The sequence below is a fragment of the Colletes gigas genome, unplaced genomic scaffold (genome assembly GCF_013123115.1).
Source record: "Colletes gigas isolate AHSC1104 unplaced genomic scaffold, ASM1312311v1 Colletes_gigas_Sc00037, whole genome shotgun sequence".
NCBI lineage: Eukaryota > Metazoa > Arthropoda > Insecta > Hymenoptera > Colletidae > Colletes > Colletes gigas.
In genome coordinates, this window is record NW_025106666.1 from 1,282,342 (window position 1) to 1,308,018 (window position 25,677).

A 25,677-nucleotide genomic window follows, 5' to 3' on the forward strand; every position below is an offset into this window, starting at 1 on the left:
ATAAAGTTTCTTTGGCCCACCAGTGAACGATGAAAAATATCTTTACATCGATATCTAGAGCAACGGAACAAATCATTATTACTATAGATTTTCTTGTCCCGCCCATGAACGATGAAAAATATTTTTGCAACGATATTTAGAGCAACCAAGTGCAAAACTCGTGGAGGAAAATTGGGGCTCTAAACAAAGGAACACGGTTTCGGTTTGACGATCCAAAATGGCGGACGGATACGAAATTAGGAAGCTGTTGCGAGCAGCTAGGTTGGAAAAGGCTTTGGATAGGTGGAACGTGCGAATGAATCTGATGCAAAATCAGGGAGCCGTGGGAAAGGTTAGTTAAGTCTTATAATTCTAAATTAAACGTACAACTCGAGCGATAAAGTTGTACCCGTGGGACCATTCGACCACAATTAATAAAGACTGCTTAATTTAACGACGAGTTTCACTAATAAATTCACTCCGAGTGGTTCTTAACCTGTCCGCGAACTTGCACATAGTAATTTTTAATATTTATTTTCGTTGGGTACATTATGCCTGAAAATATCAACTTTATCTTTTTCCATGCTTTGGCATTACTGAAATAAATCTTTCGTTTTAATGAACTCGCTATTTTATGTACTGTACAGAGAAATTAAAATCTTCCTTGGCTAAATTGTTAATGTGGAAAAGAAGCGTAGAAGTTTGACGTCTCTGAAAGCTCTAAATTAGGAACTTGATTATACGATTGATAATTTCTTCTGATAAAATGGGGCCAGAGGTGAAGAAACAGTTTCAGAAACGCTACAAAGTCCCTGATTCTATCGATTAAAGTCGCTTTTTACGCGATTGCTTGAAATGAACGCTGCCTGCGATCTTATCCGTAATCTTTTGCGTACAATTTTCACTAATTCGAAGAAAGTGTAGCTAGACCGGAGGCAGATATATATTAAAATAAAAAAGATATATCAAGAACCGTAATCCGGAATCATCGAAACGTTGGCCGTTGCGTGTGACACGCAGTATAGCAGCAATTAGCCCGGACGACGTCGCCATCAGCACTCGAGCCAAAATACGTTGCTTCGTTAGGGGATAATGAAGCGTTTGAGTTAATAATTTCCTGTAAAGATTCGTAATTACCTTAATACCGTTAAAGGCGAAAAAAGTGCTTGAAACGATCCGAATGTTAATTGGGACCGCAATAAATAAAATAAACGCTCCGTCATCGCTACTGTGGCGTCGTCAAAATCTGAGTTGCGTTCTCCATTACGGCGGGAGGTTTCGTTCGATCATTTAATTAATTACGAAAGCGAATTAAATATTTCCATTCGTGTTTTCCAAGTCCGGCAACAACACGACTCCGAGCCAATTTCTTTACTCTGATGCGTAATAAGCATAAATTTAAATAACTTTTTCTTTATTTTGTATTTTTCTCCTTTTTGTCATCGTCGTTCCTTTTCATACGTCTGGCTTTTTGGCAAGTACGAACGATCCGTGCATCGAAAATTTTATTATGAGAGATTATTTATTATATTTTTTCCATCTTATCATTCCTAAAAAAATCAAAGTTAGTTATTATATGTGTATACTGTTATATCTCATTTAATATGCTATTGTTGTAGGATAATAAAGTATAACAAGAACGTACAATTGAAATGTGATGTTCATATTATGCTATGGTTTAATTGTTTGATACATATGCATACGAATATTAAAAAGGCTCGGATATTCCATTATAAATATACATTACAAAAGGATGTGTATTTAATATACATATACATAGTTAGATGGGTAAAGTCGTAAATTATCACTTTAACGACCAATAAAATTTAATATGCCATTTCGAATGCCGCTGTTAAAATACGACGGAATAAACAATTAAAGTGACGTACAACGCCTAGAAAAACGCGAACATTTAATTAAATCGTAATCATCTAAAGTCTAAAGAATAGCACTTATCAAACTATTTTAACGATTTCTTAGACCAGTATAGGCAATTTGAACAACACTCGGACCGATCTTGATGCATTTTATTAAGCATTAACTGAATTATAATTACCAATACCTGTTTACTTCGAAATATATTTTAAATTTTATGTCCAATGATGTGCATTTGAAAATTTTAAAGATGTAAACAATGCTCAGCTATTAATAACTCTCGTGGAATACTAAAAAATCGATATTTCATTTAGTATCCATTTTATTCAATTTTCAGTATCTTTTTTGTTTTGAGCATTACAAATTTCCAAGCCCATTCGAAAGTATATATGTGGACTTTTGGGGTAGTTAATTATCAGCATAAAAAATAAAATAAAATAAAATAGAAAAGAAGTTTGCTTTAAAAATCGAAGATTATCGAGAACGATTTTAGGTACATTTTTTACTACGATGGTCTTTGCAAATTTAAGAAACGTTTCTTACGGGATAAATTTTCAATTTTAATTGGCGGAGTATGCTGACAAATATTAAGCGCGTTGAAATTTATAGGAAGCGAGACAAAGTCGTGGGAAAGGAAGTGAAAAAGAAAGAGTCGAGAAAAAAATGAAAAGTGGCCGGTAAAAATTAGGTGAGTTTTCACAGCGTGTCCCCCTTTGGGTCTGGTATCTCTCCAAGTTTGACTCGTAAGTAGTTTAGCCGATTTCGAGAATGTTCTTTAATGGTTGCAGCTGTGTGCCCGTCCGTTCGAGGGTTTGCATGACCTGGAACGGCCCTTGACAAATTTGGAATATTTCACTATGGTGTCGCCATTGCGGCGCCAACCGTTTCATAGAGCTGAGTAAAATGCTATTCCGAACGGTAAATAGTCAATTTTAAATGTTAAATATTTTTCTTCGACAATTATTTTCAACAAACAATAGAAAAGTGTATGGAAATATAAATCTAATTTTAAGCATTCATTTCACACGTAAACGTGGAATTTTATTTTTAACAAACTCGTCACCAAAGTGGCCAGAAAATTAATTTAATACAAAATATATTCACACGATATACTTTTAAGTTTGATACGAAATTTTTATTTCTGGTAGAAAGAGCCCTGCAAATGTCCAGTATTTTTTTTTTTTTTCAAATATTTCCCGACCTTCTGCATGAAAAATCGTGTTTAGAATAGTTAATTTAAGAGCTGTTTAAGTGTAGGCGCGGTTAAAAGTGCAATTATCGAAAGCCAGTTTCATCAACGCGTTCAGCAGAATTATCTTTGACATTTGAACGCATCTGTCAAACACGGCTAACTGGCATCTAACGCCGGGGAAAAATGGAAAAAAATGCGATAGAGAATGCTATTATACGCGACCTTGGTTTCAACGTACCTGCATAGCCTCTCGTTGACTCCAGGTGCAATTAATATCGCTGTCACGTTGCAATTACACATTCAGACAGATAGGAGTGTTTAAGTCAAAAGATTTCACAATTCGATCGATAACATATAAATTATAAATAACCGAGCGTATTGATTTGAGTTTACCTTCGGGAGGCAATCAATCTTTCCTCGATCGTGATAAGTTAGTGACTGTTAGTGTCAATCATTCCGCGCACGTGGCCAATAATCGTGCCTGCGATTTCTGCGAATAATCGAGGACACTAACACAAGACTGATTACGTGTTTTATATTTTACTCTGTTTTCTTTTATTCTATTCATTTCCATTTGCATCTTTACTGTCATCTCTACTTTAATGCTATTCCACGTCATTCTAGGAGTCGTTTGATAGGCTGTAATAGCTCTCTCGATCATTTTTAGTTAATAATTATTCAAGAAAAAAGAAGAAAACATTTTTAGACTTCGTACGTTTAAATTCAAAGGCATCCATAACTCACAGCAAGGAAAACATTAACTCTACAACAAGTGTTCTAGAAAATAAAAATATTAAACGAAGAACAAAATATAATGTAAGAAAAATCGAATAAGAAACAATAAGTGCAGAGCGTCAGAATGCTGTTGCAAAATCCAACGCTCGACGCATTGAAAATGCGTTCACGGTTGGAAAATTGATTAAGATCGTAAGAAATAAAATGCAAATTTATAAATTGTGACAGACTGGACATCGTGCTACGAAACAATTTCGTCCGGGCGAAAACGTAAAGATTTTTGTTTTCTCGATCGTGTAAGCGGTAGTCGTCGATGAAATAAAGTCGAGCGAAATATATCGTCGCTCGGACGTTCGTAATTTTCTATTTTGGTATTCGACACAAAGTGTCACAATCTATGAGTCGTATCGCGGGCCATTTAACACGGCTAATCACGGGAATAAAGACGAAGCAGGTAACCGGCATAAATATTACCAAAACCCAAAGTGCATTCCGGCCTCGGGCACAAAATGACGTCCATATCTAAACGGCGCACGCTGTTATGGAACCGGTATCCACGATCTTCAATGTGCCCGCACAAAACGTAGCCGTGCATTCGAAATTCGTGAAATAATACGTCTACCAGCATCGACTTCGAAAATACACGAACCCGCCGGTTGGATTCGAGCCGAATGGGTTGACTTGACAGCTTGCTTTTCAAATAAATTACAACGCCGCAGTCGCAATACAAATCGCGAAAAGATTTTCCACGTAACGCGTTAAATTACGTTTAAATTCTCGACAAACTCTCCCCCCATCGAGGGTCGAAACAATATCCACAATCTACTTTTAATATTTTTCAAATACTTTTCCAGGTAGCAATTTTTCTTTATTAGTTTGTTTTGGTAATTCTAGAATATATTTATTAGAATCGTGTTGTACGGGCGGCTGATCGTATTATGAAAATATGGCGTCATTGGTCAAGAGGGTGAAATGTACTAAAAATACTTTGACGAGGGGACAATTAGAAAATTAATTTTTTTTTTGTCTATTTGAAATAGACGTTTGTATTATATTGTGCTTGTTCGAACCTTGGTTGGCTATTATGCTACGAGGTGGTTATTAGAACGTTTGGGGGCGTCGATGTGGGGCACGATGCAAAAAAAGGTTGGGAAACCTTTGGAGGAGATGGAGGAGAGATAAGTAAAACGGAAACGGACTTTATTTGTGTTTTTATTACACCTTTTGCTTAGATTAATATGGACTACGAAGCTTTCGTTTATAGGCCTCACTAAAGCAATACATCGTGAAATACGGTTTATTGTTTGGGCTTATGGGTTACCTGAAACGAGCCCCTCTACGACCTTAAACAAATAATTCAGATTTAAATAATGGCACGTCCGGAAATTACTTACTTCGCGAAAGAAAAGCGTCGAACGACTTTTGTTAAGCTTTCCTACGTTTCGAAGTTTGCAAAATAAAAATTCGTTTGTAATTTTCACGCGTTGGAAAAATTTTATACAAACCTTGTAGTAATAAATTGCAACTGTACGCGACAGGAATTGTTTATATTCCTGCAACGGTAATATAGTTGTTTACATTGCCCTTTAACGATGAATTAGGGTGGGCATTAGTGGAACAATAGAAACGACTCGTTTATGAATAACCGTTGCAGCTGTAATACTTTTCTGAAATGAAATCTCAATCTTTGGGTCTGGGCTTTGGGAAAACCTGCAGCGGGCAATAAATCAAATTCCATAATTGCCGTGCTAATTACGGCGTATTATGGTGGCGGTGCTATAAAAACGCCGAAGTATTGCTGGGAACTTAATAAAACAGTATTACCACACGTTCGACGCGGCCGAAGTCCGATTCAATTATTATATTCTGTCCCGATAATATTTTAAACTTGGGAATTTCCAGCTCAATCCAAAATGGCCACCTTACGGGACGTGCGTTTGCAGTTTTTAAAATGTTATATTGCATAGAAGACGCATAATCCCGTGAAATTTAAAGCAATAGTGAGAATAATAGTTTCGATAATTAGATCGTTTACTTTGAAAGTAGTGTAAGTCTATTTAAAAAAAAAATGAGATATCACATGCTTAATTCAGTGTAAACTTTTTATTTATAACGAGTTAATATTCTTCAGTTAGATTCTTTATAGCTAGCTTGGAGTCATTTAGGGCCGTCCTTTAACCGTTAAAAACCCTCAAACAATAAATATATTTATGAAAAGGAAATTGTCTATGTGTACAAACCCAAAACACAAGTGGAAAGAGAACTCGATTTTTAAAACTAGGTTTCCCCCAAAACGAAGCCTCCTATAAAAAATCGTATTCTCTCGCATCGATTTATCTTTCTACAAAAAATCATCCCCTATTTGACTGTCCTACTAACCACGCAAAAACCTACATAATTTGCAAACCTCGCTATCAGATTTTGACCGTAAAAACCTAAATAAAACAAGCCAAAACATCCAAGTGTCCAAGATCCCCGAGATCCCAAGACACCAGAGGCATTCGAACCGATCGAAAACTCAATTCCAGCCCAAAGGAAATAAGTGCACCGGTATTAATTGAATAACCGCGTAGCCCGCGGAGGCACGAGGCCCGGAGATCAAAGATAGAAAGAGTCTGTGATTCCTCGTGGATAAGACGCCTCCGGGCGTCGGTGTCCTGTTGACAATAATCGGAACTACGGGGCACGAATCACGGACCAAAAGAGGATCACAATGGAGTTAATTAAACATCTCAATAGCAGACGGCTGCCCAAGGGTCATTAGGCATACTGGGCCGTGACACAGGAACACCGCCGGTGGCTATTGTACCCCTGCGGAGTCGCGGACAACAGAAACGAGCTTGCGGAATACCGGAGAAAAAGAAATAGGAATACGACCGTGGAACGGACAAGGACGAAACCAGAGTCGCGAAACGGGGAAGGAGAGGGGAGGTGAAGAACGAACGATCGCTGGGTACGGAGCAAGAGGAATGGAAGACGGGGTGGAAAAGGTGGAATCGGGTCGTAGCGAAGAGTGGAGAAGGAAGGGAACACACAATGCAGGTGACAGCTCGCGCACCCCACAGACCCTGTCTCGGGCTCTGTTGTTCTGGCGTTTCGTCGGTTTTCTTCCCCCCTCCGCGCCCCATGACGGCAAGACAACCCGTGGTCGCTGCGGCGTCTCGGCCTCGTGTCGTGCTGAAATTGCTCAAATGGAAACGAGTGTGTCATTCTCACTACGCCCGCCTGTCACTCGTCGGTGCGCCGGCGTTCTTCTTCTCGCCGTCCTCACCCCACTCACCCCACGACCACCCCGCCAACCTACCACCCTATTTATCCCCCGGTTCTTTTGCTCACCTCGGCTTCACGGACCGCGGATAGCGCTGTCTATCGCCACCGTCGACGTCTATGATTCAGATCCTTCAACCCATCGACGGGTCTCCGGCTTTTTAATCGCGCTTAAAACATCTACTTTCAATTTTATCATGATCACCGTCTTTCCGTTGTTTCTCTTTCCCCCCTTAAACAAACGGAAGTTGGATAAATGCCCGAAAATTGGGACCGGGGCACTTATGGAACAGAGGATCCCAATTATAGAAACAGCTTCGAAAAGGAGGTCTTCGACTTTGCGGGGACGAACAACGGCCACTTGTGCTGTGGAACGGTTTGGGCACTTATCCAACTTTTACTGTAGTCGATGTCCTCCAATAGCTGGACCTCGATATTAGTCCAACGAAGTTGGCTCTGATCAACTCTACTAGCCTCTACGTTGGGGTCCAAATAATTTAGAGTCGTTGCAGATCAGAAGTAAAGAACGCTCAATGGTAAAATCCTCCCAGTTAATTTGAAGTCAAGATGGGTCGAGTATCCATGTCGATAAGGAAAACCCTTTGGAGGGCCGGATAATTCCGGGGTCATGGCCTTTGGTAGCTGGCGGAGCCAGGGGTTAGATAACATGGCTTATGAGGTCTTCGGACCGTGAGATTATAGACTCCAGTCTCTATGGTGTTCCTGCTGTTGTCTCTCTCAGTATAATAAATAAGTTAGTCACTTAAGTTAATTGTTTACGTTGTAACCAAAGGGTTATCTTCATCCCCACTCAACACCTAACACATTAAATCTTCAGAAATCAGTTCTGTTCTTCTCATGTTGTGATTGACGTTGGTCTCAAGGCTTCTGTAGATGACTCAGGTCCCAATAGGCACTACCAAATAGGTGAATCCTTGAGGTTATTGAGACTCCAGTCTCTATGACTACTCTCTGTTGTTCCTGAGCCTGTACAGAACCGATGACCTGGTAGTAGATGTAACTAAAGAGTTATCTTCACTCTCACTGAACATCCAACACATAAAATCTTCAGAAATCAGTTCTGTTCTTCTCATGCTGTGATTCACGTTGGTTTTGTGGCTTCTGCAGATGATTCAAGTCCCAGTAGATATTACTAAATAGGTGAATCCTTGATGCTTCCGAAGTCTCCGTTCATCCTTGCTTGAAGCCAATGGAAATTGCCACTCGCGTACACCGTGGTCACGATTCCCAATAACAACTGAGATTCGTAGACACTGTCAGGCATCAACTGTACACCTGGAGCTCTGGTTTAAGATTGACTGTCTTGCTCTACAGAGATACGCAATTAGCTATTCGTACACTAGGTGTCGCAACTAACATTGCATCACGTTCACCATCAGAATTTATTTTGGAAAATTACATCTTTGGGCAACACAGTTTGCTTTTCCATTTTTCTTCGTGACAATTAGATACAAAAGCAATTTCTAACGATGAAAGGGAAAAATGTCTGCCGTGTGCACGATACCGCGGGAAAGAAGCGGATGAATTGGGCGACCTGGGCGCAGGGATGTTCGATCGAACAGTGTATCGTGGGGTTCGAAAGAAGCGCAGATATCCATGAGTCGGTCATGGCGTAAAAAGTGAAACCGCTCCGGTCTAAATTATTGTCCCCTTGCGATGAAAGATAGGAAGGTGCAGAGCGGACGAGGGTCCGGAGATAAGTATCGCGCGTCTCATTCAAGCCGGCAAACAACGTTCGATGTCAACGTGGTAGGTAGCGTGTTAGGCGACGATATACACGCGTTCCGTTAGTCCGCCGGTTAGAAACAAATGGATATCCTGATTCGTGACTACCGTTTGTACGCTGACTTATAATTGTACGGCTTCCGATTTGGTGTGCGATAAAAATACTGTCGGGTGACGTCTTTCGAGATTTATCTGTATAAATGACTTTGTAACTTTGTTTGGAATTCTACGGTTTTACGCAATTTTCGTTGTCAGATCTATGCTTTATGGCTTCCTCACGATCCTACGCCATTTTGTAGTACCGTATCATAGATTGTTAGAATTTTTGTCTGTCTACTTATTTGATTGTTTGTATAGATTTGTTTAAGAGTAAAGAGAGTGGATCTAATTAAACACAATGTATACTAGTCTAAAGTGACCATATTTATAATTTGGACAATATATTATAATAGTAGGAAATACACGGTTTTCTTAGGTTCAAACAAATAGCATATTCTAAGCTGTCGGTCCAAACACGCGCTCATAAATCACTTGAGATATCGAAATAAACTCATTCTTAAAGTTTCCTTGGATCGTTGTGACTTACGATAATGCGAAGCATAGATCCATTAATCGTTCAGTCCGTCGAGATCCGTTGGAAATCCGATAAACATCTTCAAAGCACGTACAACAAATATAACGATTCGTTATCTTGAGGGATCAAACGATCAAGATACTCGAGGATTGCTCGTATCGATGATCGCGAAAATTCCAAAGAACGACCACAAATAATTCCCTTGTTTCCTCTATCATTACCTCGGTCCCTCTAATTTTCCCCGAACCCTTAACATTAACCCTACCGAAGTGGTAAAAATGATTGCAATAAAAATTGTAAAAAATTAATGTTAGTCCTAATGTTACGGGTAACTTTGATGCGGTGCAACGACGAGAAAAAGTGGAAAGAAAGGGGCGAACTATTTTATAGAAAAACATTTCAAACAGAACCCGTCTCCATTTTTCGCGGCTTCGGCGAACTGTTCGGTAGCTGATAAATCACGGCTGTCATACGCCAGGTGTCGTATATCAGGACGAAAATGCATTCCACGTCGCCGGCGACGTCATGTCTACTACGTGGAATCCGCTTTTACGCGCTTCCCAACGACAAATACAAATTACACGGAAACTCACGAGGTACCCGTGTTTTACGCCTTGGCAGACGTGATTCTCCGGTTTCGCAATGGAGTAGAAGAGTATTCGCCCCTTTTCCCTCCCTTCCTCTTCCTATATACTTTCAAATACACCTGACGCACTCGTTTGAAACTCCTACACGGGCCCAAATTAAGCCCAAAAGTATCAAAAAGCCCATATTCACGACTTTTTTCTTACCAAAGTATTGTTAATTTTGATCGAACTTTCATGTGGGGTACAAGGAGACATCTTGAAATTGCAAAAAATAATTTTTATTATTTATCAATGCAATACCAATTAAAGGTTGAGATCGTATGAACTTTAGTGTTGATATTCAATATTTGTACGGAGGCCTAAATTAAATCCAAAAGTATCCCCATATTTAAGAATTTTTTCTCGCTAAAATATCGTTAATTTCGATCGAACTTTCATGTGGGGTGCAAGGAGACATCTTCAAATAACAAAAAATAATTTTTATTATTTATTAATCCGATACCAATTAAGGGTGAACATCGTGTGAACTTTAGTATAGATATTTGACACTTATAAAGGGTCTCAAATTAAGCCCAAAAGTATCCCCATATTCACGATTTTTTTCTCGCGAAAGTATCGTTGCTTTCGATTGAATTTTCATGTGGGATACAAGTAGACATCTCCAAATTCCAAAAATTAATTTTTATTATTAATGCGATATCAATTGGGCGTTAAAATTGTATGATCTTTCTTACTTGAATTTTATTTCACTGTGTAGAGGAATCGAAATTGCCGGGTTTTTTGAAATGTGCCCAGATTTTCAACATACCTATGGTTTGTTTGGTGTGTGTGTGTGTCAAACGGTGCGTTCTCGACTATGACGCCGCCACGGTTTATACGCCAATCTCTCGGCCCGTTAGCCTTCGTCTGGTCGTGGCTGTGCGGTCGTGTGAAGCTTACGACTCTTGTACGGCTCGTCTCTCCTCATCAAAGAACCACGTTGTGCCGACGAGACAAGCAACACCCGTACAACTCGGTGTATAAACAACATTTACCCACGGACAACACACGTGCGTTTGTCGTATTTCAAAACCCGACGTTCCCCTATCCGACGGGTCGCGCCGTTGGTAATTTCAGCGTTGCACCGTGTGCCGACTTTGAAGGCCGGCTACGTAAAAACGCGCGTAAAAAACTGTTAATGCTTATACGTCGTGTTAGTCTGCCAGGACACTTTGGTAGTGTGCGCCACGCGAAATTTCACCGTGAAAATACGCAAAATTCTACCGCTACCTTCGATCTCGCGGACGCGAAACGCTCGCCACCATTTTACTAGGATCCCTATCCGGGATTTAAATATATCTTTACGTTAAAAAAAAGGGTAACTTATTTAGTCGAATCGAAAAGGAGCAATTCGAACGATCAAAAATTGTTAAAGTTAAAATACAAGCAACTTTTTAAAAAGATGGCGAATTTATTTTTTATTAATTGTAATCGTTGCTGGAGATTTAAAAAAAAATAATAGTAACACATATTTCGAAATGAAAATATTATTTCGAACGATCTTCGTTGCAGCATCTCTTTCGCGAGACGTGTCGCATCAGTGCCAAACTATTTATAACGTATATCGATAGGTGTCATTAATTGCGACAAAACAACGTTTGAACAGAGACCGATGGTCTATACGTGACATTTATTATTCCAAGAAGTTATTTATTTCGTATTAAGAGATAATCTTAAAGTCCACGTTACGATGCAAGGCAGGCTTGAAAAGGTTAGGTGAAGTGAAATTTCAAAGACATGCATTCTAATAATATCGTATTATATTACCTGGCAGATGTGTTGAATTTGAGGTATTAAGTTTGGGTCTCGATAATAGCATTTTTATCTCCACCTCGACTGTTACGTCACTTGTGTAAATTATTTTCGTAAATTTTTCGTACTGTTAACTTAAGAATTCGATATTAAAATATAGAGCATTTTAATCGCTGTTTTCATCAAATGAAACTGTTACATGGTACACTAATAAAACGGTATTTAAACCCTATATTAATTCAGCAATAAAGTTCCTATTGATTGAGTTTCTAATAATTATGTAAATAAGTATACACAAATATAATCCAATAAATATACCTAAACACCATATAATATTTCCTCCTGCAAATAATTCTTTTTTCACGCACAGTATCGCCACAAAAATTAATTCACTGAAGAAGAATTTCCACCCCCGCCAGAGAAGGTTCGTAAAAATGAAAATAAAAATAGTAATCCTAATTTTCTTTTCGATTTCGAAAATTTCCGAGAACAGAAAGAACCAAGATGGCGGTGGATTATAATTCGCATAATAAGCACGCGTGTTTCCTGTCCGCAAGTAGTGTGAAACAGTTAGGATCGGCTGTCACGATAGGTTTTCATGTTCCAATGGTTTCTCCGGTACGAGAGAGTCGACGTATTGGTCGCGAGTCCGGGAGGCGACGTCTAGCGTCGAATGAGAGACGGGCGTCGTGTTGAAAGCAGACGGCCGAGTGACGAGACGCCAGGACTTGTACCGTCAGAGACGGGACGTCGTCTCCGATTACACACGGCTCTTCCGAAATTCTAAGGGAAGTCGAGAGAGACATATTACCCTCGTGTTAGCTACGAAGTGGAACCGACGTAAATGCCCCGTTAATAAGTTACACTCACGGATTTTCAAACTTTTCGCGCGCTTCCCGTTCCCATCGAACAATCCACCCGTCCCCCTTTCCGCGTAAAATTATTATCCACTAATTTATAATCTCTACTACAAGCAAGCATTTTCTCTATATTAATCGTTGACAATTGATGACACAATGTGTAATTGCAAAGGATTGTGGAGAAACTTCTTTTAAAATGTCATAAAAATGGCGCTTGTAAACGATATGTAATTGAAAAGAATTGTGGTGAAACTTTTTTTAAAACATCATGGCGCTCGTGAAGATGACTACCAAGATGGAGTTCAAAATGGAGTCCATTGAAACGACAGAATATTGGTCACCTAATGATTTTAGCGCTAACAGTTGTGACACGTCGTTTCTCCGGTGATTCATGGCCGATAATTTAACGGTTTACGTTCACCATCGAAGGAGTGGGACCGCCAATGAGAAACGTATCATCAGAGGTTCTATTTTAATAATACGATTTCAGCGGGGCATCCGTTCCTTGGGCATTGTCATTACGCGGTGGCCGGGTCGGGTCTTTTCGTCCGAAATAATTAGCGGTCTCAAGACTTTTCCCAGAAGAGAAAATCGCGTAATGGCAGGATGCCCTCCTTGATAATGCCAGCGACCACGCGGCGGCGTCGAACAAATTCGACGGAGAGATGAGGGAATTAGTCATAGACGAGCGACGCAACGTCGTCTAAAAGACCCTAAAGGATACTCTAACCTCTGCACCGGATTCAAGGCGCCAGATAAGTAGAGGGCACTGAATACCGGCTTTTCAGAAAAGAAATTACCAAATTGGGCCTACGGATATCGTGGCAACCCTCTTTCTGCGGCTCTGTCCTTTAATGTTTCACCTAACGTGGAATGATTTATCGAAAGCAGCGCTATTATCGCAAATTAGGATCAACTACGAACGACTTTCCCGTAAATTGAATCTGATTTGAATTTCAAACGAATTATTGTTCCGGCAACGGGAACGATTTCGAGGGTGAAAACTGTGTGTAAAATAGAACGAAGTATGATTTCTGTTTGGAACAAGTAAATTAATAAGAATGAAGTATAAACGATAATACAAAAATGATAACTTGTGACTTACTCTGTATAACTCGTCTTCTTCGCTTCATAACATAAACAATATACTTACCTCTAGATTGAACCCTCACATATAACATTTACACCAGAAACTATAGAGAATAACGATAAACTAAGAAATCTCATAATACATCCACACTGTCACATATAAAATCAACACTCACAAAAACGATGCATATATAAAGAAGTTACATTAAAATTTTTGAAAGAAAACTTTGCTCCAAATTCATCCCCATCACACCTAATTTTTAAAAAATGTATTATTACCAATATACTAATGTAATTTTTTTTGTTAAAGTAAATTTGTCAAAAATAATGTAAGAAATTTTGAAATTTGCTTTTCCCAATAACGAAAGATGTTGGAACAAAATTTTGTTTGAAAAATCAATCACTTACTTGCTCAGCGATTAGTGGCCCCTTCTCCTGTATATTAAGGGTACAGAGGGTTCGAGTACCCGTGAAACGGAGGCATCTGATATTTTTTCTTCGGTTGCGTTTTTGTCCGTCGTTTTCGAGAAAATCTGTGTGCGAATCTGGCCGCGAACATAAAAATGCAGGTCGTGTACGGCTACGAGTCGGCTGGGTGACCCAACATGGGTGTTTTATGGCCGACAGCTTTGTATGTTCCGAGTAGGCATTATTTTTCCTTCTAAACTCCGTTATACCTGGAACAATGGAGAGATTAAAACATAAAATATGATCCCCAGGGTATAGTTTGGAGTGGGGAATCCGAGGATGGCGGTGCACGGTGCCTATAATAAATTTCACGTACCTGAGGCTCTCCCCTTCGAATAACCCTTTTTCGACAGGTGCGACATACTGGCACCCGGGGTTAATTCATTGACCTGACAGCTCCGAACTCTAAGTTCGTATCTATCAAACATACTCTTTCCGCGTCGAGACTCGTCATTGAATCGTATAGCACTAAAATAAAAAATTTAAAAACGAGATATCTATAATCACCGTGTTATCCACGATCTTTACGTTCGGAAGTATGTAAACGGTTGCAACGGGAGTAAAGAATTACAGAAAATAAACGGTGAAATTAGTGTGCGCAATAATAATTATCTGTGTGAGTACGCATCCATCAATGTCACAGATACGATTATTAATGTAATTATTCAGCGTAAACAAAGTGATTATAATTTTCCCTATAGCGGATCGAGCGTTTTTCTTATTATGTTGCGTAAGGCTTTAATTTTGTAATTAATGACTACTCGTAACACAAACGATGTTTATCATTTCTTATTTAACTTCGGTCAAGTCGCCGTCGATTGTCGGTTATGATTCATCTGTACAAGTACTTTTTATCGATCGAAGGCAATAATATGTACATTTTCACTCGTTTGATCGAACGGCCGCCATTATTAATTGACGCTGATATAAAGCTACTTAATTATACGTATCTATGTACGGAACAGAGTGGAGGGTCGATCAACAAACTTTTACCTTGCCCGTTCCGTCAATCCAGTTGTTATTCGAACATTCCATTCTCTTAAACTATTCTTCAGGGCAAATATTATTCGCAAATAACAAATAAAAATTTCATTATTTTTTAAATGCTTTAAAGAAAAATTGATAAAAATCAACGTTAAGTAAAGTAATTCAGTTGAGATTGAGAGTCTACTTAAGGGTTAAAATCCCCTTTGAATTTTAATTTACGAATGAAGATTTGCCCAACTCTTTTTGAAAAAAAAAAAAAAACTGACAGAATTAAAATGGAGGTTACAGGCTAATGTTAAACGATGGTAAAATTTAGAAAATTTATTCGGTAGCGAAATCTGGTCGCGGCTAATCCGTAAATTCAATTCGAAACAATAATGGCGGACCCGGTAAGCCCGCGGTAGCAGCGCGGAGATAACAAGAAAAGTTCGATCGCGCGAATATAGGCGCGCGGCGGAATCGAAACGACCGGTTTCGGTCGTTTAAGAATGGGAAAGCATCCTATTACTATTACGCGATTCGTTTTTCCATAAAAGCAAATGTCTTTTGGCCGGCGGGCGAAGATAGTTGGCAATGGCGAACGGTCCGTGTCGCGGCCATATCCCCCGCGCCGGACCGAGGTCGCTCTTGTATTTGTCGAATACGAAGTCACGTACCGAATACATTATCGGGTGGAATACGATCTATGCATGTGAAGGTTGAAAAGCAGGCAGGCAAGCAGGCAGGCAGGCAGGCTGAGAGCAAGCTAGCAGGAGGACAGACGGACAAACGGACGAACGAACGAACGGACGGGTGGGTGACTATATTGATTGTGTAGCCGGCTGACAGCGACAGTGACATATGTCACCGAGGCTTCTCGTTATCGCTGATTTAAACATGAGGCAACGAGGCCCTTGCCGAGTTGTCTGCGCTGCACCAGCTTCGTATTTCTGTCTACGTCTCCATCCCTTCTCTTCCCGCCTCCTACCACCCTATTATTATTATTGCCACACATATTTTTTCCTCCCATCTTTTTCTGCTCGATCGTACATCGACTGACGCGCCCCGACGACCGCGACGACAATCTTCTCGATCGTACCACAGTGGGCCAGAAACCTCCAAAAAAATTCAAAATTATTTTGCATTAAGGGGGAAACCACATTATGGGAAATTTTTCTTTTATCTCTTTTCGATGCTTGAGGATTAAATAATGAGCCTCTAAAATATTAAAGTAAAATTCGCAAAAATGATAAAGTTACAGGTTACAGGACTTACAGTTTAAGAAAGTTGCCTGATTTCTTGTTCCACAACTTGAAATGAAAAATTATTCGTCCGCCCGTTTCTATCAAATTTTTGGAGGCCTCTCACGTTGGTGCTTATTATGGCTATAATAATTAATATTTTTATACGAAATTTTTACAAGAAGTAGTTCAAGAAATGTACCTTCGAAAACATTAAACATTTATTAGAAAAGGTTTCATAGTTAAACCCAAAAAATTCTTGAAAATTGCCTTTATTTTCAGCCGTCACAGTGGTTTCCCCCCTTAAAAGAAAAAAGAAAAATACAGAGTAAATTTTTGTTAAAGAAGTGATATGTTGAATATCAAATACTTCGAAACGCGGTACCAGAAATAATAGGGGGGTGGTCGAGTAGCCGATATTTCGGTTTTCTCGAGACATCGGAGCCTGAAAGTGGCAGATGTCCCGAATCCCCCCCCGAAAGAACGATTACCGGGGCAAGTGACTTATAATATCCGCGCCCTAATTCGAATCGAAGCCGAGACCGCAACGTCGCATCCGAGATCAGAGTCATTTTCGGCGTAGACACGACAATGCCTCGGCAATACTTCAAGTTGGTCATCCTTTATGACGTATTGTGACCGTACGAATTCGTTTCGGGTACAATAGATACTAGGACGCTGGACAAAAGTGTAAAAATGCTGACAAGCGGATAATAAAGGAGACAGTCAGTTACTTTGAGAGATGGTGCGGAACAAAGGTGAAGGGTGGGGACGAAAGAAGGGCGAAGGGAGACGGGGGAACCCGAGGAAAAGTTGCCTGGTGAGCCGTGAAAGGGAAAAAGATGGATGAACACAAACGCAGTTGGCGTGCACGGAGGAGAAACAGAATTTGCGGCCAGCAATAAATCATAGCAGTCTCCTTTCGTTCCCCTCGTTTCACCCCTTATTTCTTATATACCGAACTCGAAACGCAAAATGACAAGGGGGGCGCTACGTGATTATGTACATATCATTGGCTTCGAATGCAACCTATTTTGTATCAACTTTTCTACGAAACGCGACCTGGCAGCTGCGGGTCCATATTTAAGTTTACGAATTCTCCCTTAAATGTGCTCCTCGGGTGCTTTACATTTATATCGTAAGCGTGAAACTCGAATTTTCTTCATCCTAAGATCGTTTGTGCTCCGTCGAGCAACGAATTCAAGGGGGGCGAACTACGGAATTCACCCTTCGAGGAACTTCGTTTTTCCAAATATTACCAGGGTCGTGTATTAATTTAATATTATTTAATTAAGAACTTTATATGCAGTGTTTATTTAGAACTCGAATTTTGGAGGCAAAATCCTAGGATTCAGCCTTCGAGGAACTCTGTTTTTCTAAATATTACCAGGGTCCTCCCAGTGTTGTTTGATATTATTTAATTAAGAATTTGATATGCTGTGAGTACCGTTCAGTTATTTTGAGAAAACAGTGGTAAATGTTTTATCTCGAGAGTCTTTTCGTGTTGCTTTTCAGTAATCCGTGAAATCACGTACAAACTGTTGTTAACGACGCGTCATTTGGAATTTTTACTATGCACTATTTATAAAAACTTTTCGAGAGGGACCTGGCCGATTTCTAGATCCCCAGCTGGAGTATATCTTAACCAATATCCTAATCCAGCATGACAATAACTTGAAACATTATTACCCTGTCACAACAAATCGTACACAATGCGGTATCCCGTTCTGTGTTTACAAGGGAGAACCCTACTACCTTATTTATTGTATTCCTCATTGTTGACAGACTTTATAACGCGTCGACTGCGAGCCTCACCGATTTATTGTCGCTAATTACAGGGAAGCAATAAAGCCATAAATTTAAACGTACCTGTATTTACCTCGTCACAGTATTTGTATGAAAACGGGGCTCGAGAATAGATTTCGAAAATGTTTCGTTTGGGAAACACAACGCTGTTAATTCGCGGTATGTAACCGTTCAATTTACTCGTTTCGAAGTTTTATATTCAATAATAAACTTGCTTAATCTTAACGTTGCATAATACACGATTCAAAAAATCTCATAATTCCCAACGTAGGAGTAAATTGTAAAAAACCTGAGTTTAATACAAACAAAATATGTGATATATCATGAATAAACAAAGTTTACCTTGACCTGGAAGTTGTAAATGAAACTCTTACCCGACGAAAGGAGTAAAAATCGAAAAGGAATCGTTGACATGAAATTTCTCGCAAAGTAAATCGTTCGAGTTTGAATGAAATAGTTTGTGTACGGTTGCTCTTGGGTGGAAGACGTTTTCAGCACTTTGTTTCTTGTTACTATACACACCAGCGACGTTATATAGTAAACGTTGTTTATGCCAGTACGCCCGTCAATAATACATCAAAGCTGAATCGTTACCCGCCTGGTAGCTGTCGTCTTGAAATCTCTGAAACGTGGGCTGAAGGAGCGGCGGAGATGAAAGAGAACTATATTAGCCGTAAACTCATCCATCAGTGTCAAAACGTCAAAGACTTGCCATTGGGATATTAACGGCGCCATAACTTCACAGAAACAGTGGAAGTTGAGAGGAAGAGGGGGGGACAGAGAGACGGGGAGATAGCGGAGAGAGAAAGATGGACGTTCTATGGAAGCAGAGCTCCGACAGACCTTTGCTTCTGGGAAATATTACACGATAGAGGGATTTAATATTATACCGTGTTCCACTCTTTAATCGAAGATGGACGATCGAATTTGCTTCGAGCTGTTCCCCGACATTATAAATTGCAAATTAAATTAGCATAACAATTTTCTCGACATACAAGACGTCGATTCAATTTTGTTTGGCGGAAGAAACTTTTGAGGTCCATTTTGACCCAAAGCTGAATTTCGTTAATTAAATATTGTATTCGTAACTTCCTTTTTTTTATCATTATTGTTTACTTTCACACATTCGTGTCTGCTAGTTTAAACATCCTTTGAATAATTCCCAAACATGTATTACGAAAGTCGTAAGGTCTTCCAGGTTTATTTTTAACATTTCAATGGTTAATATTGCCCGTGCACGATACAAAAACCACGTGAGTATGAAATAATTTAAACTCATGAGTACAGAGTACGTTTAATACGAATCTTACATATCTCTTGTAAAATAGATTGCGTAAAGTCTGTGCCAAAACAGTGGAGGAAACGTAATATAAATTGCTATCGTTAAGTTTCTAAAGAAAATTGACTCGAACAGACGTAAGATAAAAAAAAATATCCACTATTCGAGAGAACCTCATTATTGCGGCATCTAGACATTCTGAAATCGTTATGAATTTATATTTAAATGGCCGTTTGCGTGTCTCTATTCATTTCTCGAATACTATTCAGTTACATTCCAGCGTAATGTATTTTCCAATCTAATTATTGCTTGCGGCAGGTATGCAGTCCGCGTACTCGAAGCCGTGGATATTGTCATAATTCGTTGTAATAACCCTGTAACATAGCTACTTCATCGATCGCTTAATCGTACTTAAGTCGTACTAGCGAAATATATAGACGGGATCCTCTAACCGCGCGGAACGTTTGAGTTTCAGCTGATATTCAAGTTTTTTAATGCCCATTCTCGGCAAGAGCAACAGTCGCATAGCTTCTAATTTCTAACATACAGTACATAACGTTTCCGGGGTTTTACATAAATACTATCCGCAACCATATTACGAAAGCAGTTTCTAACCGTGAAAAGGTATTTCTCTCACAAATGATGCACTTTTAAATATTACAACACCGAGTGACGTAGAAACTGAAATTTATCTTATCGAGTTTGTAAAATTTTGCATATATTTTTCTGTGGAAGCAAAGATATAATAATATCGGGATGACGTTTGACTGGGTCAAGAAAATACTGATACATTCATATTAGTTTTAAAACGGTGAACTTTTTAGTATGATTTTATTCTGTATTTATATCGAGGTTCAAGATACTTGTAGAAATGCAGAAAACGTATTTGAGTATCCACGAGATTAGGAAAGGAAAAAAAATTAGTAGATTTTGGGCGGTAAGTTTGAAAAATGTTCGAACGTTAAGGGGTTAAAGAGAATTTTCGTGCGTGTCTTCTAGTTTGTTGGAGCGTGTTTGATAAATCGTGATGGAGGACGAGTTCCTCGGACGGCGTACGCTATTTCGGAGCGGAGTTATCTTAAAATAACAAGGAAGTCGGAAAGATCAGGTCCCTCGGAGCGTTTAGTATCTGGTGACTCAATACGCGACAAAGTCGAGGTGCGGTCGGGGCGATAATTAAAACGCTTTTACAAAATTGTAGGCAAACAGCGCTTAAGTGGCTGTCATTCGTTATCCCGTAGGCTGTGGCAAGTCGGTAAGTCGCTGAGCGAGCAATCAATCACCCGACATTCCCTTCCCCACCGGCCCATTACATTTCTATTTTGAAAGCTGCTTATTAAGCGAGGCCAGTCGGAGAGACAGACAGGTTTCACGGTATAAAATATCGGGTTGCTGTGATGGCAGGGACGGTTCCGTGTCGAGGTAGCTATGGTAGGCAAACGGAAAGGGGTGTGGAGAGTAAGGGAACGAAAGAGGAGAAGAGAAGGGGAGGGGGAGGACGGCTGTAAAAGCGGTGAAATATCAAAGCCGGGATGGGAGCTGTCATCGTCGGGCCAACATCATGGGTGGCGTGTTGAATTAGAATGCCTTCCCACACCCCACACAGGGCCAAACCCCACCGCAATTCTCCCACCATAATCCTCCGACCAGAAATGGTGGGGATGACAGGAGAGGACAGGTTATACACCCCAGCTTGCACGAAGAGGGGGGAAAAGAGCGTGTTGTGTCGCCAGGCGGCGTTGTGGTCGCATTCCACTTCGAGCACCGTACGGCTCCGTCGAGAGCTACCACTATTTTCCTGGATTTCGTTCGGTGTACGTCGTTTGCGTTTAATCGTTTCATGCTACGGAGGAATCGATCCAGCACGTATACCGAGACCGTGTCGCAGTCGCCAGATCTACGAACCAGTTCGTTTATTCGTCGTGAATTCTGTGGGATTACACCTGTGGTTTTGTGCAGTGATTGGCTCCATAAGTGTAAAACCAAATGGTTGTCCTCGAGGAAGGCGGTATGCTGACTACTGGACACAATCAGTATCTACAACCGGATTACCTTTCTCCGCTTCCAACCACGGTTAGTATTACACGAAATTATGAACGTAAACCGAGACAACGATAGAATTTCGGAGCACGATCGCTCTTTTTTGGAGCAGTTTCCGCCTTCCGACGGCCCGCGTCGTCCGACGGGCCGCGCTCCTACCACCTCTGTATTCTCCTCCGTTCCGCTTTCTCAAATTACTCCTCCAAACTCTCGTTCAGACTCCAATTTTCAACGGGTTTTTAAAATTTATTTTCCAGTTGGACGCGAAGAAGAGCCCCCTGGCCCTCTTGGCGCAGACATGCAGCCAGATCGGAGCTGACTCTCCGGCGAAGCCTCTGATATCGCCCCTGGACAAGGCTCCGAAGGGCATGAGCGCGGGCACGAACGCGAAATCACCGCCGGCGGCAAAGCTGGAGCGGAACACGCGCAGCAGCCCGTCGGACGGTAAATCGTTGGCATTCAAGCCGTACGAGACGAACGTCGTGTCGAAGAAGTCGTCCGACGAGGGTAGGCCTGCGTCGAAGGCCAGTGTGCACAGTGTTAGTGGCCAGGACAGTGTGAGTGCCAGTGAAAACCACACGGAGAAGAAGTCGGGTAACCGTACGCCCGTCGGACGGAAGTCGGCGTCGCCCGCGAGCCAGGCGACCTCCACGAGCACGATGTCCGCCGACAGGAAGACGCCGGCGGATCGGGAGAAGACCGACGGTTCGCCGCGCAACAACAACAACAACGGAGCCAGCCCGATCATCAGATCCGGGATGGAGATACTTTCCGGCGGCCACGCGAAGGATTCGAACCTGAGCGCGTACAAACCGGGGCTTCCCGGTTTTTCCGGGAACCCTCTTTGTTGTCCGCCGGGCCTGGCGGAGAATCCAGCGTTCAGACCGCCGTTCGCCGGCGCGTCTCCTTTCTCTCATCACCACGCCGCGGCAGCGGCCCTTTTGGGCTACCCGTCGACGACCCCGACCAGCGGAAACCCGTATCTGAGCTACGCCCGCGTCAAGACGCCTGCCGGCGGCGAGGCCCTGGTCCCCGTCTGCAAGGACCCTTACTGCACCGGTTGCCAATACAGCATGCATAGCGCGCAGCTGATGATGGGCACAGGGACCTGCCCCAGCGGATGCACGCAGTGCGACCATCAGAAGTACGGTCTCGCGATGGCGTTATCGTCGTTGGGACCCATGGCTCCTCCGTCTCTCTCGTACCCGTCCACCCTGACCGGAGGCAGACCGTACGTCTGCAACTGGATCGCTGGTGACTCGTACTGCGGCAAACGGTTCACCACGTCCGAGGAACTTTTGCAGCATCTCAGAAGCCACACCAGCCTAACCGGAAGCGAGCACGCGTCCTCCGCCGCTCTGCTTAGCAACCCTCATCCGCATCCGTTGCTCTCGCCGTCAGCCGCCCTACATCGCGCCAGCGGCGGATCCTATCCGACGCCGTCTTTGAGCCCTCTCAGCGCCAGATATCATCCTTACGGGAAACCGCCGACGGGACCGCTTCCTGCGTCGCTCGCCGCCTCACCTTACAGCGCCTTCAACGCGTTGGGACCTTATTACTCGCCGTACGCGATCTACGGTCAGCGAATCGGCGCCGCCGTTCATCCTTAAAGGATTCGTCGTTCGAGTGCTCGATGGGGGCTCCCAAGTGTACAGTCCGTAATAGTGTAATATAGAAGAGCCGTTTAAAACGAAACATTGACAGACTGTTGTGTAAATAATTAAACGTGTATAATATAAATTTATTTAAAGAAATATATACATATGTGTGCATAAATTCTAAAAAAAAAAACACTATGAGTTCATAAAGTTTTTTAAAGATATATCGACGGTTTGTTTCGTCGCGATTCTTTGCAGGAAAAAAATTATTACACGTCTCTTTAACGTTTTCGATTATTATCTAGGGAGGAACATGTACGCCGGAAATTAAATATCTGCGAGTAGTTTAAGGTGTTTCCATAGCGGTAAAGAAACTGGATCCCGTGAATAGTTAAAAAGGATTATACATTGAGAAATTTTCTATGCTCTTCGGCTTCCACGTAATACGATTATATATTTTCCAATTTGTGTTTAAAGTGATGCGTGTACTCTTGTAAAAAAAAAAATATATATATATAAAAAAACGATACTGCGTGCTGGAATAAAATTGTAGGCGCGTACCGACGGTCGTGCATGTTCTATGTCCATGATATAACTGTGATATTACGCTATTTTTTCGAAGAAATAAGAGATAATGTCAACAATGGTGTGTCTAGACTATCTCTACGGCAAAATATAACATCTAACTTATACGCATCGTTTATACGATAGAAAAGGACGTAAATGGCGTATGAACCGGACGAAATATACGGAAATTATTTCCCAGATTTTAAAATACATTGCAAAGAGAATCTTTAACAGTCTTTTAAATTCGTTCTGAAAAATCATCGGTTTTCTACCGTGTAAAGTATTCCGATCGAAGAAACAATGTACGATACATATTATTTGCACTGTAAATATCTCTTGTAAATATCGTTGAATTTCCATACCGCTTTAATAAAAACAATGTTTGTGGAATCATTAAATCTGTGTCGTTCTCTACTACATCCTACTCTACACAATTTATATAAAATTTCGTTTAGAAGGCTCGGAAATCAGAACCACATAGCTGTCTTTCAGACTTTTTTATTTTATTCCTAATTAATATTCATTTTTATACAAATTTCGTTAAAATTCCATTTCTTCTATAATATCTGTTTCATAGTAAATCATAAAATTCCAAGTCAGACTTTAGAACAGGACTCGTCTTATTATTTTCTTTGATTAATGTTTACGTATGATATCATAGCTTTGTGCAACAAAGATGCTAAATAGATAATTGAGTTCGTTTAAATTCCACTTGTTTCTAACAACATTGCTAATTCTGAGAAATGAATGTTTCTTTGAATGTCTTTTTCTAGCTGCTTGACTTGGAACTATCTTATCGTAAATTTCTGAATGACAACTGTCCACGAAAGTGTTGAATGTTTCTATTTGTTCCACCAGACAGGGAAATAATTAAATTCTAACAAAGAACGATACAAAAGAAATTAGAAAAGAATAATACATGATTTAGTTAGCGATGGAAGCTGAAACGCTTCGAATCACAGTTCTGAAAACACTTGGAATCGCTTCGAAGTTAAGATTCGAACGTCCCCGTCGAGATTCGAGGATTTCGAGTGTTTTAGACTTCGAGTCTCGACTATCGAAGGCGCATCGAATCTTCCGGGTGTCGAAAAAGTTGGGATCGCTCGGAAGCTGGGATTCGAAAGTCGATCGGCAATAATACTGTATAGAAAGGAAAGAAGATGGATAATCGGGGGCAGAGAGAAGACGGGGCCGACGGACGGGAGACGGAGCAGCCGGATGGGTGCGTATTGCTTTCGATTCGCACCGCCAGAGTGCTCGGTGTCGTGTATATACGCTCAGGAACGGTGAGTCTCAATCCCCGGAGCACCCAGGAGAGTAAATTTATTTCTTTCATTACGGACGGAGCAGGTCGCGAGTTCTCGGATATCAGCGCTGCAAGGCGGGGCGCATAAATCTGCAGCCTAGTGTCGGAAGGAGGAGCAGAAGGGGCGAGAGGAGAGGACGGAAAACGCGGAGGAGCGACGAGAACGGGCACGAAGGAGAGACAGAGTGGGTGGTTGAAGGTTTTCAGACCCCTGCAGAGGGGGAAGACTTGCTTTACCCTCCGCGTACGTCGTTTCCATCGCCAGGGTGCCACGACAGGGTGGCAGGCTCAGCTGGCTCAGCAAAGTGAAATATTCGGTGATTTTAACCGTCGAAATGAATAGTCTCGTATTTTGCCTTCCCGCCTCGTTCCACGGATTGGAATTCATGTTATTTCAGTACCATTATGTGCATCACTGAATCTCAATTAGCGACTCGTCTGTTCTAACTAGAGTACTTACGTGTAGATGCATCTAACCGCCTAAGTTATGCTTCCGTGATTTAATCGACGGACGAATATACGGTTTCTGTGGTCCGTTTTCAACGTGACACGATCTTGCGACTTTTAATACTTTCGCGTAAATCACGGCTTTGCCCACGCCGCTGATAAACCGATAATTTTATGCTATGGCATTTGCCAGTTGAGTAACTTTAAATAATTCGACTTCGTTGACTCTTTGACGCTTTCGAGGGAAATTATTTCTAGAGAAAA

At 41.1% G+C, this 25,677-nt stretch overlaps 1 protein-coding gene across 1 annotated transcript; it reads left to right on the forward strand.

The window, feature by feature from the left end:
- Positions 1-21,201: 21,201 nt before the first annotated feature.
- LOC122402492 (zinc finger protein Noc) lies at positions 21,202-24,031 on the forward strand. Its single transcript, XM_043405316.1, has 2 exons — positions 21,202-21,528; positions 21,753-24,031. The coding sequence occupies exons 1-2, from the start codon at positions 21,442-21,444 to the stop codon at positions 23,103-23,105; spliced, it is 1,440 nt and encodes a 479-aa protein (XP_043261251.1). The 5' UTR covers positions 21,202-21,441; the 3' UTR covers positions 23,106-24,031.
- The last annotated feature ends 1,646 nt before the right edge of the window (positions 24,032-25,677 follow it).

What these genes read in the sequence shown, in the direction of transcription:
- LOC122402492 (XM_043405316.1), top strand. Translation starts at nt 21,442, where the DNA reads ATGGTTGTCCTCGAGGAAGGCGGTATGCTGACTACTGGACACAATCAG. An exon ending in TTTCTCCGCTTCCAACCACG is followed by an intron (nt 21,529 to 21,752) that starts GTTAGTATTACA and finishes TTTATTTTCCAG; the next exon opens with TTGGACGCGAAGAAGAGCCC.